This window comes from Dermacentor variabilis, unplaced genomic scaffold (assembly GCF_050947875.1).
Source record: "Dermacentor variabilis isolate Ectoservices unplaced genomic scaffold, ASM5094787v1 scaffold_12, whole genome shotgun sequence".
NCBI lineage: Eukaryota > Metazoa > Arthropoda > Arachnida > Ixodida > Ixodidae > Dermacentor > Dermacentor variabilis.
Window position 1 is genome coordinate 59,560,343 of NW_027460280.1, and position 16,404 is coordinate 59,576,746.

Here is a 16,404-nt window from a genome sequence, read left to right on the forward strand (position 1 = left end):
ACATAAACACATGCACAAAAATCTACTGACCGTTGACATTATCTAAAAAATTACCATTTCTTTAATGCAGTTGTACGTCTTTACACAAGATGAGGCACTAAGTTTTGAAAACTCAGTAATCCATTGGCGAGAGAATCAAACTGCAGTTTGTAAGCTGCTTTATACACCTGTATTGAATAGATATATTACAATACGGTAGTGAATACTAGACACTGTCCTCACTCCACCTGATGCAGTGAGCACAGTGACATTGAAATAAATGTTTTATCAACAAATGGCACCTAGAAAAAAAGTAACAACTACCACATACCTTTGTGTTGGAGCTGCACACTTGGATATCAACTTGGGTGATGGGATGAATTTTTGCAGGGAAGAAAAATAACTATGCATGCCACATGAATATTTCAGTAAGGAAAGTTTACGACACAGTTGTTGCAGTCTGTTTGTTTTGTAGCTTTATCATATATACATTAGAATTTATTACAATGAAATGCACCAAATACAAATGGCTGAAGTGCTGAAAGAAACACTGCTCCAGTTTTTGTGTTATCACCAGACAGCACTTGGAAGAAAAATATCTCAACAGAGCATTTTATCACGTGGAACAAGAAACCCTTTTACACTTGTGAAAAGAAGAGGAATTAGAAAAAAAGAAAAACTACTGCATAACGCCAATTTGCTGCAAGTGAAAAGAAACCAAAAGAACCTGCACAATGTTTTAAACACCAAACAGTTAAACCAGGCAAATGGCATTAGCATGAAAAACAGGCCAGTACAGCCCTTGAGGTGAACCATGGCACAAGTATCCTGCTAAAAAAAACTGCACGAAAATATAAGGACCATGTTCACCCAGCTTAAGTTTAGGAAATATTGCACAAAATAAACAAAGCGTGGAAATAAACAAGTATCCTACAGCCTAAAAAGATTACAGTTCTAAAATTTAGCATTCATAGAAGAGAGAAACAGGGAGCAGCTTATATGCATCAACCTCTTTACGTAAAAATTGGCTAATGAAGAGTGGAGCACATACTCCTGATTGCCGACGAAACATGGGAAATGACATTCATACAGTAACAGCTGCACTATGACAAACACACTCCATGGCATGAGAAGTCTTCCAACAGTAGTGACACTTCTAGTTGCAGACCATATTTGCAGATGACCAACTCTTTCACAAGGCTGAAGAGGGGAACATTTGTAAACCTATCTACGCGCAAAACATAAACATGTCTTCACTGGAATCCAGTACTTCATGGGAGAAACATTGTTTGGCAGACAGTGGCATTTGTTTCTCTGAAACAATGTCCTTGGCCCACTGTATGATTGCTCTGCTATGTATATATTTATATATATATATATATTTATATATCAATGTGTGTACAAACAAGACCCATTCGAGCTTTCGAAACAATGTAACCACTATGTGTCAGCAAACAGCTGCTGGGTCATTTGTAATAACACACTTTCATTCTTATGCTGAGCTGGGCATAAAAGCTGCGTCAAAGCATATCTTAAAAGTCTAAAATGGAAGAAAAATAAATTTGAGTATTTGCAAGATCATCTAAATGAAAAGGCTTGCCTGGCAAGGTTATGACAATGCACTTTGTCAAGCGAACCTTTTATCTGTCAGCAGTGTACTTCACATATGTTGGGCATGGAAGATTCCCAAAAGGGGGCAACTTGCTGCCCTTTGACCATCTTGAAGGAACCACTTATGCTGACATGCCTACATGCACCAATCGGGCAAAGTATGCACAAACAAAGTGAGATATGTAGAGTGTGCAGTGCTGTCCTGCCCAGTGGACAGCCGTCAAGAACACGCCTGTGATGCACATGCCCACCACTGATGGGCTTGCTCGGTTGAAATGGCACATCTATTCCACATCGACATCACCTCAGGGGGGCCCTCGCGACGGGAAGGGCGTGGAAGCATTCAGTACAGACGAGCGTTTTTATGGTCAGTGAAACAATGAAAGTACCGCCAGACAAAAACTCACGCACAGCAGTGGCCAACAGGGTACAAGTGAACCTCACAAAAAGAGGAAAAAAAGAAAGCATGGATAAAGTAAATAGTGTCTAATGCATATAACAAAGGTCAAAATATTATGGGCCGATTTTTTTCCAGCATTGCTTGTGGCACATTTCAATCCACCAAGGTCGGAAATGAATCTGGGGCATACCTTATCGCAATCACCTGTAGTCTGTTGCAGCTCCTAGAAAAACAGATGTGAAGATACCTTGAGCGCCTTCCTCTGCTTGTGCCGTAACAGAAGAGCAGTTATGTCTATGCACAATAAGGTAAGTCTATGTAATAACACACTTAATAAAGCCTCTGTCTTATTGTGAAATAAAAAGCATGTCTTTGCCACTTGTCCCACAAGAAGGGAAAAGTGTATAAAAATGATGCAGGAGTGCATGCTCGACAAGAAAAATACAGCTGGCATTTACTGTATTAGAACCACTGCCTTGATCGAACATGGGCAGAGTCAATGCAATTCCAATATGTAAAATGCATGGAATGTATCTGAATAAAATTAAAATACTGCATGAACACGAATTTAAGTTCACGCTGATTTTAAGCACCCCCCACACCTCCTCTTTCAAAAAAATTATTCGAGAAGAAAGGTAAATTATTGAACATGAGTATGTACGTTTCAGTTCTTGGCATCCTCTCCTAGTTTGAGGGTCCACAACTTGGAAAAGAGGGGTGCTTCAACTTGTGTTAATTAGTCTGGTTACAATCATTTTTGCTATTCATTAAAAGAGCTGCCAGTGACAATTATTTTTGATTAAGCATGGAAGAACATAGCAATCACTATTAATAGGTCCCCTACAAATGTGAGGATTAGCTACACCTGATGCTTGTGTTATCCGACAGTGATGCTTTGCTGTAAGCTGATACCTGTTTGCCAGCCGAAAAGAAAATGGTATAGAAGCACAAGCAGCAGGTGACTGTAGAATGTGCAATGAATCAGGTACAAGGACTTGCTACCTTCTTTACCCAGGGGTGGATCCTTTCTTCTTACACAATTTCATAGCCCAAATGATGTTAACTCTGCTACATAGTTACTACAAGAAATATACCAGCCACCAGTATTCATTACATGATTTCTGTGAGCAGTGTGGCCTGGTACCAAAGAATAACATATCATTTGCATGAAAATTTCTAATCTAACCAAGCCAAGAGAAAGCATAGAGGCATGCACAACTCAGAAGACAATTTCAATATGCAATCAATAATATGACAACAAAGAAAAGCAACAAGATAATGGCAAACAGCAACAGTTGACCGATCAAGATGTACAGATAACTTTTGTTGAGGAAGAATTTTGCCCCACCAAGCAAGGCTGGCTATATACCTGCCTGTTTGGCAAGTTTATTCACAGTTCCGAAATTCGGCTGCCAATACCCTGGCAATATTAAAACTGAGAATGGCGCACACAGTCCCACACGCTTCGGACGTACGGCAGCAAGTACTGGCCAGCCTCAGCTTGTCCCCGGGCACACAGCAACCTGCTGCAAAGACCCACAATGGTAACTTGGCACTTGAGGAGGTACGAGTCGCGGGTCACTGATGCTGTTGCTGTCATGATGGAGTGCTGGCTTGAGACCGGGCACCGATGAGCAGGGCCACCAGGGAAAGGGCTGTACTTGCTGACCGCCTATAGCGTCCGCTCTCGTGTGCAGCTTTCACTCGCCGTTGAACAAAGAATTCAGCTGCCCATATTTTTACACATTTGCAGCATCACAGAATAGTGTCCAATACGGACATGGACTTTGAAATGTTCTCATCCTGTAAAGAAAAGTAAAAGAAAACGCTTTTTAAGTTTTATGAAGCAAAAGAAATGTTATCATACATATATTGTTCTCATGCAGGTGTTAAGCTAACATAATGAATGTTTGCAACCAACAGCTGGCTTTTTTAGTTCTAAGTGTCAAATATTGGCCATCAAATGCAATCAGCACAGAGCTGGCAAGACAATGGCAGTTGCTACACAATGAGTGAAAGAAGAATGCTTTCTAGAACAAGTTGCTTGGTTGCTTGGCTTACACTTACAAGTTAACAAGGCCACACATTAGACAGGACAAGAGAAGGTAGACGCAAGACAAACAAATGCATAAATAGGCCTTAAGCAATGAATATGGATCAAAGACAATGGTCTTGGCTTCCACTTCTGCCGAGAAATCTTGTCTGTTGAAGCAATGAAGCAAATGAAGCCATCGGATAAATAATAAATAGCGCATGCCAATTCTTGAAGATCTGTTAGCAAACAATTGCATAAAGTATAAGTATATGGCAATGAATTGGAGATAACAGGTGTGGCCATCACCCCTCATTTTCGCTTGCAGACTATTCATGCATTCACCCTGTACACAGCATCAATCATTCGTTAGTACTAGTATGTTTGCGATTGCAAGTCAGCCTCTAGAGTATGTGAAGGAGCATGCTTACTTAGGTCAACTAATCACAGCGAACCCTGACCATGAGAAGGAAATTCACAGAAGAATAAAAATGGATTGGATCCCATATGGCAGATATTGTGAGCTCCTGACTGGGAGCTTCCTGTTATCATTGAAAAGGAAAGTATACAATCAGTGCATTTTACCGGTGCTGACATATGGGGCAGACACTTGGAGACTGACAAAGAAGCTTGAGAACAACTTAAGGACCGCGTAAAGTCAAGTGATGGAACGAAGAATGCTATGCATAACTTTAAGAGACGGAGAGAGAGCGGTGTGGATCAGAGCGCAAACAGGTATGATGATATTCTAATAGACATCAAGAGAAAAAAATGGCACTGGGCAGGTCATGTAATGCGCAGATTAGATGACCGTTGGACCATTAGGGTGACAGAATGGGTACCAAGAGAATGGAAGCGCAGTAGAGGACGGCAGAAGACTAGGTGGTGCGATGAAATTAGGAAATTTGTAGGTGCTAGTTGGAATCGGTTGGCGCAGGACAGGAGTAATTGGAGATCACAGGGAGAGGCCTTTGTCCTGCAGTGGACATAAATAGGCTGATTATGACGATGAGTATTTTGAGGGACGCTGCGCGCAAGCGTACAGTCATGTGGTACTTTTTAAAAATCTTGTAGGCTTTCTTTGCAGCCCAGAAAACTTAAAACCACAACAGCTATCTTCAAGCAAAAAGAAAGTGATGGCATCAGGACAACGAGCCCATACCCAGTGGCCCAAGCTATTAGACAACTTGGGCCACTGAGTCAGGGCCCAAGATGCGGCTGCTGTGGCCAGGATTTGATCCCGCAACCTCACGCTTAGCAGCCCAACACCATAGCCACTAAGCAACCGCAGCAGGTATACATTATATATATATGAACAAGAAGAAAGGGAACTGAGGGGCTCGATTTTTATTAATCATATAATACTCCTGGAAGCCAACAACCAAAGATACCAAAGACAACATAGGGGAAATTACTTGTACTTGTTAATGGAATTAAAGAAATGAGAAATTATTGGAAACGAAAGTGGATGAAAAAACAACTGGCCGCAGGTGGGACATGAACCCAAATCTTCGCATTTAGCATGCAATGCTCTTACCAATTGAGCTACTGCAGCGCCGTTTTCCCCTCTACTTTCTGGGATATTTATTTTTTTACTACTAGAACTAACCCTGGGAGTGTTAGCCAGCGCTACCACTCACAAACCTTGGCGGCGGATGTGGAACATCTTCTCTGCCACAGGCGTCACGAGTACGTAATATATTTGGGTGATGGCAATTGGTCAATAAACAGACGCATGCTACATGAAGGCATCAATGTTGCCGGATTCGAGACCCTCGTAATGCAATGAATAAGAAGAAAGGGAACCGAGGAGCTCGATTTTTATTAATCATATCATAGGAAGCCAACAACGAGCCAGTTTGCCCCTGACCCTGGCCCTGACTCAGTGGACACAAGTTGTCTAATAGCTTGGGCCACTGGGTATGGGCTCGTCGCCATGATGCCATCGTTTTTATATATATATTAATAGTATGCTCAAAACGGTGGAAGCAGGCTAGAAATGTCATTCTCATTCAAAAATGTCACCGTAAATATGCTAAGTGCTAGCTGTGATGCAAAAGATTTCATCTTAGCTGATTCCACAAACCTACCGAACTCACAAATGACAAGGCCCTTTTACATTAGAGATGCTTTGATGCAACTTACAGCTTAATTTCCTAAAAAAAAAAAAAATGCAATGGACTCTAGCAACGATAATCTGTGGCTAAAATTCCATGTAGACAGAAGAGTCTAAAGTTCCATCTAGGCAGAAATTTAACCATCACTGGAGTTTCATCAAGACAAAACAATAACTTACACCCTGTGGCAGGTACTGTTTTATTAATACAATAACTTGTAATGTTCCACTTGTTCCATACTTATCTCATTTTCCAACTCTCACTTTGAAGTCTTTGAATGCACATCTCTGTTTTTGTGTGACCATTTTGCTTACTTATCATTTATAGGTAAATCACTGTTTTCCATCTCTGCCCTACCCCCAATGAATCTGGTGTGCTGCTAGGACATAAAACATATTGTCTGTGAGTGCTTTACAATTATACTCTGCTTTCCTCTTGCTTTTTTCATACACAGGACATAACTGTTTATTATTATGTCCCTTTCATTCGTGGACAGTGCTGCAATAAATGTAACAGGGACCATTAACAGGCTACGTGGATTACTGTCAATCCACCCATAACAATTTCTGGACATAACCCAAGCAATAGTTATGATTCTGTATGGACACAACTCTATAGTTGTGGTTAGCATTCTGTATTGACAACTGCACCTATGGCTATAGTTCTGGCTTGACGGTTTGTTAGTGATTCCGATAAATATAGACTGTTAAGTTTTACCCTCGTCAACTCTGGTTTGTTTGGTTATTCACACTATAGCATATTTAAACTTCTGGCTATGAGAAACAACAGGTGGATTGGCCCAAATAATATTAAATGTAATTCAAATGCTAAAAGCTTTCAAATTGCAAATTATTGCAATGCCTTCTAAACTTTGTACCTCAAACTTGCTTGAGCTCCAATGGATAGTAAGGGCCTGCTAAAAGGCACTCCTATATGCCACTAAAAAATATTAATCGAAACTCAGTTCCTGCAGGAAACATATGCATCAAATGATTTCAAATGCTTGCAGCTGTTTTCACACAGCTTCTGACCTCTGCACAAAATGTGGTGTTCTACATCACTGAATCTAAGCTGGCAATATATGGCCACACTTTGGCACAAAATTTGCCATGTGCACTAAGTTTGTTTATGCTGCTGTTTAATCTTTTTGCTATTGCATCAACATGGTGCACTCTGCAAATCTAAGCACTTCATACCTTTGATAATTAGTTATAGAGAAAAAGGCATTTAATTTTACCTTTAAGCACCTTCCCTAAATAGCGGGCCCATCAGTTGAATATTAGAAGCATCCACATTCATGTTAATATTGTAATAATTTGCTTTGTCTGCTGCTCCACTCAATTCTGGCGTTTGAAGAAAATTGGCCAATAATCTTTTCCCACTGTTACAACAGATGAGTGCACAAAGGATAGTGGGTATTTTTTTGTGGACACAGGAAAGATAGGCAAGCTATTGAACAAGGTTGCGCATCATGTTTTGCGTTTGGAGGGATCATGGTTAGTCAAGATGTTATTGACAAAAACGGTCCAACAAGTGGGCTGGCTTATTTAGCATGTTCGGAAAGTGTTGTGGGGCACCCTCAAAAGCTGCGAACTTGTTAAAGAAAGAAAAGAAAAAAGAAGAGAGGGAGACAGAGGGTATTAATTATTGAACAAAATTCTGCCAAAGCCACTTGTGCCAGCGGATATAAAAATATGTCCCACTGAGAAGGTTATCGCGATGTAGCTTACAGAGCTTGAGCAGCCTTTCTTTTAAAGCAATAACATTATCTTCCAAGGAAGTGGGGAGTGACAGTTTTGCCCTACTATTGGCCTCGCTATGGCAAGGGCAACAAAGTAGTTAAGCTGTCTAATTAAATGCCTCCCTAAAGGTGAGTCCTTATTTTGGTGTAAGTCTATATTTTTGCAATTGCTGCACACTAATCCATTTTTTTAATGCCATGAGCTAAACTTGAAGCAAACAAATGAGGAAAAAAAAAACAGCAAGAAAGCCTTTTAAGAAACAATCAAGGGACGAAGTCAGACAAAGAGAGTGCTCTGACCCCCAAATCTGGTTCTTGGTCAGGAATGTGCTTCAGCCACCATTAGTAGCTCAATCAGAATGAGACGTTTCTGCTGCCACACTTTTACTGCCTTGAGAGTGTTAGGCTACACAAAACTATTGACAAGCTCTCAAAAATTACTGAGGCAATTAGAGCAAGCTTTTTTGTTGCTGCTGTGAGCAAAAAGCAGGAGGACAATGTTGTAGGCTGTAGGCGGAGTTAGCCTTGCAATGCCCTAACGTAGGTAAAAGATGGCTTTGAGAAGTCCTGCTCAATAATGTGCCCCAAGTTGGCACAGTGGCATGTCCTTTTGCTGCAGTAAAGGATAATAAACTCAGAGTATGAAAATTAGCAGCTTTCACCCACTTAAGGAAGCTGTTCTTAGGCAACTGTTGGATGGCCATAAGCACTATCTTTTTTTAATCAGTAAACAGAGAATTGGCTCCAATTGAGGAGAGTCCTAATGGTTTGCTTATAAAAATACCCCACAGTGCCCAAATATTGACACTGAGTGCTTACTTTGCACTCTAACTTGCTGCTATGATGTTCAAGTACCATTCCCACAATGGGAACATGCATTCAAGGAGTAAACAGGTCTGCGGTGCTTAAATAAAAATGCTGCGAGTTCAGATGGTAATGTAGTGAACAAAAAATTATAAATAAGAAGAAGAGAAACATGCCAGCAGGAAGCAAACATTATTTGGAGCAGCCTTTCATAACTTTACGAGAAAACAACAAAAGAACAAGTAGAGTGCATTCCACAAAAGGCATGCAGTTCTTACTTTTATTCATATCAGTTGTAGAAATAACATGTGAAAAAGATACCCTACATTCGTAACCAGGAAACTTCACTTTCATAAGGGCATTTCCTGATTTGCACCAGGTCTCGCACCACTACATGTAATAGCGATTGATGCAATGAAGAGACAGTCAATCATGGCTAATGATGGAGTTCCCAATTACACAAGATACATGTTGTGAATTTGGACCTTGGTCTGGAATGCCTTAAAAAAAAAAAAGAAATTGAATTTCTTCCCTGTTATCCACTAACACCAATGCCTCTCTCTGCCCTTCCAAGATAATCGAAACATACAATACTGAAATATGAATAAATCTGAAGAGTCACCACTGACTACTATAATAGGCTTTTTAAAAATGCTCCCTTTTTCTTGTAGTGAATGCTAGCTTCAATAAAATTACCACTGACAATTTCCATAGTATATACACCACTAAGAAGTGCAGCAACCTGTCAGATGTACACATCTACTAAAACAAGAACTGAAAGGCAAACGCACGTGCTTACCTTTGTACAAGAATCCATAAATTCATCAATTGTGACAACGCCATCCTTATTGAGGTCGAGCTTCTGAAAAATCGAACATGTGAAGCCAAAGGTGAGACTCTCATGCCACGATACATGGCAGAAGGAAACAGGATAATTTATTACTAGCATATTTTACAGTGTCTGCAAAATATGACACTTAACTGCCTTGAGAGTTTTATGGTAGAACCAGAGTCACAAAAGGGGAGCGCACCTTGTGCACCTGCTAGTTTTTATCTGCATGCTTAATGCCTAAAATTTATTTCTTATTGCTGGGGGTAAACAAATGTCTAGTGAGTGCCTACGTGTAGTAACACCACTTTTAGACCATATTAGAGTAGAAGGCTCCAAGAGTTCGTTGGAAACTTATACAGATTTCCTGATCAGCTTTGATAGCTTTGTTTTATAAATATTTATGCAATTAATCCACTTGTATATCCAAGTCTAAACACTGCTTTAAGAAAAAACCAGCAGCTGTGTGTAACAGCTCTCAGTTAGTGGTTCTTATGTTGCCTGATGTAAGATTCCCTTAAAGGGACCCTGCAATACTTTTTGAACATGGTAAATAAGTCTACCCAGTCATTAGAAAAGGTTATTAAGAACAGCTTAGCCAAGTAGTAGTCCAATTTGGACAGCATAGAGCCTAGAATTTAATTTGAAGGACTGTTTGCACTTTCTAGCAACATTTTTAAAATCCACAGAAACTTCTGTGTTTATTATGATGTAACACGAAAACACAATGACAACCAAACAGTTTCTTTAGAGTTTCTTGATCAAATTTGATTCTACATTGCCTGTATCCAAGCCCGCTAGCAGGAAAGAAAGCACGCATGACCCTTTTGCTAGCATTGACTTCGATGGCTTTTTTTTTTTCTTTTTTTGTCCTCTGCTCTGCTTGAGTGAATTACAGAGGCAGTGGTACAGCAAATATTTCAGAGATGAATTAATTGTAACGTGACAACTTTACACGTCACTATGGCTCTTCCAACTGCACAAACATTTTCTTTAAATGGCCTCGTTTCATGGAGATGGCTAAAGAGGTATTAATTTAGGCTATATTACTAGAATACACATCTTAAATCACAAATTTGTTGGCCTTGCTCCTTTGTTGCCTTGGGATGTCAAACCTTTTAAATCATGATTGCTGCCTTTTTGAAGCAGGTTGTGTATGGTTAGCAGAAGTAAAAACCGGAATGTTTATGACTTAAGATTCCTTAGTAGATTGTGTTCAGAGTCAGCAAGTGTGCCCATGTGTATGTGCCCTAAATTGTGGTGAGTTTTCCTTCCTTCCTTGACCAGAAGTGACACTGCCTGCGTCTGCGTGCATAGTTTTATGCATCTACTCAAGGTAACCAGACTGTATATGTTTGCGAAGCTCAAGCTCAACAAGTTCAGCTACAGAACTTCATGCTGTGGTTTCCTTTATACAAAGTATAACAAACATTAAAAATGCTAACAGCGTGTGTACAAAAATTTAGCAACTGACAACAGCACAGGAATGCAACCAAAGATTATTAGAGGACATTTATAAGGCATGAATAGTTGGAATATGCCCACATTAGATATTTAAAAGCTGCAGTATATTGATGGACGCCACAATGAACTGGCACTGAAACATTTGCTTTCACTGACCCTTTCTCGGTTAAAACCGCTTTCCTGAAAAAAAAATTCAGCATGCTTTTTTCAGTTTATGGAACCGGGTTAAAGAAAACCTAGCTTTAAACTCCTGCTACTTGGCAAAATGCAGCACTTTTTCCATCTCATTATTTACGGTGATTCACCTTAAGAGAAGTCCCCACTGGTACTGGGGCCTGACCACAATTGTAGACAGCTAAGCATTACTGTCATTTGTGAAATTAAAATTTAATTAATTGTGTAGTGCCTTAATTATGCTCACTGATTCGTGTTTGCTAAATTATCAAGCATGTATAGTGTAAATAAACACAATGAAATGGCACAATTGACCTGGTCACCTTGAATGTGGAGGGTAGGATGCATACATTTCTTACTTAATAAAACACATTTTTGGGCTAGTTGGTGTCTGTTTTACCGTGATTAGCATTCGTGGGATACTTCAAGCCCATTTCAGGGGCTGACTGTGTATCTACCTATGCCTATAATCGTTTTCCCGCCAACCTGGGTCATGGGTAGTCCATAGTCCATGTGTAGTGCACATGGGTGCTGTGCTGAATGAACAGGGCTTGGAACCAACCGTCAGACGAACTTGAGCCACTGGGTATGTGGCACTGTGTACCTATGTGCCGCTCTTCAATGAACCTCTTTGAAGACAACTTGGGTAACTAGGTATGTGCACTGGGTATGTAATGTTCTACTATGACAAAAATGAGCCCTGAAGTTTCTACAATGCTCGGCGGAATTGAACCCGTGCCACGTGCATTACTTGTGGCAGTGCCACTAGGTGGCGGAGCGTGTGCAGTAGGAAGTACGAGAGAGGAGGCTGGCTGCATACATGTTTCAATGTTGGCAATATGGTGTGTCGCTACGTTGCTTCAATGCTAATCGCATTATTGTCGACATTCATCGTGAGATGGGTTCTGCCAGACTTTCTTTAGACCAGAATTGTGGCACAGCAACGAAGATATGGACATAGAAACAACAGGGTCAACCACACATTTTTATACAATTTTTATATACCATATGCACCCACTTATAAGGTGGTCACAATTATAAGGTGAGGATGCAGCTGGAGGACTAAAGCAAAATAAGTGTATGCACATTAACATACGGCGACTCATAGCAGATTGCCTGAAAGTCCAAATAATTGGGAGTTTGAAAATAAACAACAAAAAACAGATTTATGAGGAAAAAGAAAAAGTGTCTTTACAGCACGAGTGGCCGGGAAGGCTTGCGAATGGAATTACAACCTTTGTGTGTAAAGTTTCGAGGCTGATTTAATTTCTTCTCTAGAACTGATTCTCCAAAACAAATGTTGGTGCGTATGTGTTGGCCATTTTTTCGGGCTAACCTGAGCTATTTATGTTAATTGCTGTGGCAGCCACTAGATGGTGCTACGTGTAGAAAAATACATCGCTAGTCATCTGCGCATTGTACTGTAAGTGAATGTGGAGATGGACGTCCACCTCGAACAGCGTGTAAACATAAAATTCTGTGTGAAGCTTGGCAAGACAGACGTATGAGCTCCTTCGTGACGCTTACGACAACGAGACATTATTGCAGGCACAAGTTTTCGAGTGGCACAAGAGGTTCGTTTCAGGGAGAACGTCGGTGGAAGACGACAAAAGGCAGTGGCGCCCTGCAACCTCACGGAATGAAAACAACGGGGCTTGGATCAGGGAGATTGTACAGCAAGGCTGCACCATTACAGTCCGCATGCTATCGGATGCTCTCGACATTAGTAAGACAACATGCCACCAAATTTTGCGTGAGAACTTGGGGAAACAAAAGCTGAATGCCAGACTTGTGCCGCACTCCCTCACACAGGATCAGAAGGACATGCGGGCATTAGTGAGCACCGATTTGCTCTCCGAGGCAGAGAAGGATGCTGCATTCATCGACAGCATCATTGCTGAAGACGAAATATGGTGTTTTCAATACGATCCTCAAACAAAGAGGCAGAGCGCCGAATGGTGGTTCACAAGCTCTCCGGCGTCGAGAAAGGTGCGGTGACAGAAGACCAAAACATTGACGATGCTGATAGTTTTTTTTTGATGCCAGAGGTGTCACACACTACGAGTTCGTCCCATAAGGGCAGACAGTGAATCAGGAGTTTGATATCCACGTGCTCCAACACATGCATGATGCACTGCGATGCCGTCGCCCTGACTTATGGGCATCTGGACAATGGAGCCTTCTCCACGATAACGCAAGGCTGCACACTGCTCTCAGCATGACAAAATTTCTCGACAAGCACAGCATTACTGTACTTCCCCATCCACCATACTTGCCTGACCTATGCCCATGCGGTTTTTTCCTGTTTCCTCGTGTGAAGAGAGCCCTAAAAGGTCGCTGGATGGGGAGCGTGGAGGCCATTCAAGACGCCACGACAAAGGAGCTGACAGCCCTGCCAAAAGAAGCGTTTTCCAACTGTTTCCAAGACCTCAAGAAGCGTTGGAAGCTGTGTATAGACTGCAAGGGAGACTATTTCGAAGGGCTGCTGTACAAATGATTTCAATGTTGAACGGATTTTTTTTATAGACTCAGTCTCGGAACTTTACGGACGAAGGTTGTATGTACACACATATTTACATGCGGCAACATCACGATGTATTTTGACCACTGCCATGCTGTTGTTAAGACCAGGGAAAGTATGGTCGTAGCTTGCGCCAAATCAGCATTCTCTAGCAACTAGAACAGAGGTAGCCGCTTTCTGCCAGCAAATTGATTGTGAGTTTGCAACTTTCATTCGGTGGCCCTTTCTCAGATCGCCGTGGCGCACGTCAGGACAGACAGTGAGTGTGCATGCAGCTGGCCGATGATTATGAGCAAAAAAAATTCATGACAGAATACAACAAAGTTGCTGTAGATTGCATCACTATTAATCATGGGACACTAAAAAGAACCACTAAATCTGTTTAAACTAAGTGAGCATACTGTCAAAACTAATTGTTCTTAATTTTATGGTAATAAAGGTCAGAGTTCCATTCTTTAAATTTAGGACTGACAATGATGCTACTGGTGCATGCCATTTCGGAGCCGCCTTAGAAGCAGTTTGGAGCAGTAGAATGGACCTTCAGAGCAGGTTTATGAAAGCGATTTCAAAACATATTATACTGATGGTAAGCTATGTGAAAGCAGGAAGTGGTCGCTGAGCAGACATGATCGTTAGCGCACATTGTATGCACTGCGCTTATCAGCTCAACTTGGCCAGACCTGGTGAGGGGCCCTTTGTTTGGGGAGGCCTGGCTCGGTCCACCGCGAAGTAAATGCTGCTGCTGGTCCACACCATGCCGTTTTCAATGGTGTGGAGAAACGGCACTTAAGGACTAAGTTTTGTTTCCTAAAGCCCGAGCGACCCTTTTGGCGTAGGGTGGGCACAGATTTCTCATATTTTGCTGAAATGTAGCAGGATGTAGCAGGGTTTGGCTCTTGGGACAGTTTCCCGCAATTGGCGCACCAATAGCATGACTGCACTGATACACCCACACTGGTGCGCCAATGTGACTTCCCCGATTTCAACGTATTTTCACATAAATGGGCCACTGTGGTGCAGTAAAAATTCTCGGAACTGAAGGCCAGTTTTTGGCCTCCTTAGAATACAACACAGTCCATCTTTACTGATAAATAATTAACTAGGCCCATGCAGACATTTTCAAAATCCATACATCACACCGATCTCTTCAAGGTGGCACTGCAACCGGCCTTTTCTTCTTGCCTTCTCTTATGGTAAGAGCGGCTTGTATGGTACTAGAGAAACATAATTTACTAATACAGCTCAACTCTCTTTTCTCTTTAGTGTCCCTTAAACCATTGAATCTGCAAGATTTAAACAATGTGCACATAAATGAGCAGGCTTGGTTTGGCTCGTCTCGGGGGCTTGGCTGGCCACTACTGGACTGACGATGCTATGAACTAGGCCAGAAGAGTGAGAATGTACTGTTGGGCTAGTTTGTTCGACACAGCACTATTTTCCAGCATAGAGATGCGAGAGAAGAACAGACAGTGCTCTGTCTCATCTGTTCTGTTGTCATGTCATTACGGTGGAAAATATTACTATGCTAGACGAGTGGCATCCTTCAGCTAGTTTTCATTTCAAAGAGGGGCTGGCACTGTAGTAAATAAAATATCTCACTCTTTCTGCTTGTAATGATGCTTGAGGTTTCACATCGTCATGCAAGCGTAGTCCAAAAGATCTAGCGGTGTGCTTTAAGGTATCTGAAATTTCATTCACCGTTACATATTAAAGATATGGGCACTAGTGTCACCACTGCAATGGTGTCCAAATAACTGAGCATGTCTGCATATTCGAAGTTAGAAAAATAGGTAGTCAACTGCAACTGACTCAGAAGGTTTAGTTTATTCTAATATCAACATCAGCCTAGTTACGCCCACTGCAGGGCAAAGGCCTCTCCCATACTTCTCCAACAACCCTGGTCGTGTACTAATTGTGACCATGTCGTCCCTGCAAACATCTTAATCTCATCAGCCCACCTAACTTTTTCCCGCCCCCTGCTATGCTTCCCTTCCCTTGGAATCCAGTCCGTAACCCTTAATGACCATCGGTTATCTTCCCTCCTCATTACATGTCCTGCCCATGCCCCCGCCCCCCCCATTTCTTTTTCTTGATTTCAACTAAGATGTCATTAACTCGCGTTTGTTCCCTCACCCAATCTGCTCTTTTCTTATCCCTTAACGTTACACCCATCATTCTTCTTTCCATAGCTTGTTGCGTCGTCCTCAATTTAACTATAACCCTTTTCGTAAGCCTCTAGGTTTCTGCCCCGTAGGTGAGTACTGGTAAGACACAGCTATTATACACTTTTCTCTTGAGGGATAATGGCAACCTGCTGTTCATGATCTGAGAATGCCTGCCAAACGCACCCCAGCCCATTCTTATTCTTCTGATTATTTCCGTCTCATGATCCGGACCCACCGTCACTACCTGCCCTAAGTAGATATATTCCCTTAACACTTACAGTGCCTCGCTACCTATTGTAAATAGCTGTTCTCTTCCGAGACTGTTAAACATTACTTTAGTTTTCTGCAGATTAACTTTTAGACCCACTCTTCTGCTTTGCCTCTCCAGGTCAGTGAGCATGCATTGCAATTGGTCCCCTGAGTTACTAAGCAAGGCAATATCGTCAGCTAATCATAAGTTACTAAGGTATTCTCCATTAACTTTTATCCCCAATTCTTCCCAATCTAGGTCTCTGAATACCTCCTGTAAACACGCTGTGAATAGCATTGGAGAGATCGTATCTCCCA

The 16,404-nt window shown here is 41.5% G+C and overlaps 1 protein-coding gene across 3 annotated transcripts in view; it reads right to left on the bottom strand.

Annotated features, from left to right (window-relative positions):
- Positions 1–429: 429 nt before the first annotated feature.
- Positions 430–16,404, bottom strand: part of LOC142566124 (Kv channel-interacting protein 4-like) — a 587,487-nt gene continuing 571,512 nt past the window's right edge. For all 3 annotated transcript variants that reach the window (XM_075676923.1, XM_075676924.1, XM_075676925.1), the window contains 2 exons: positions 9,484–9,546; positions 430–3,793 (listed from right to left, as the gene is read on the bottom strand). In XM_075676923.1, the coding sequence (XP_075533038.1) occupies positions 3,746–3,793; positions 9,484–9,546 (111 nt within the window). In that variant the 3' untranslated portion in view covers positions 430–3,745. The remainder of the gene's footprint in view (positions 3,794–9,483; positions 9,547–16,404) is intronic.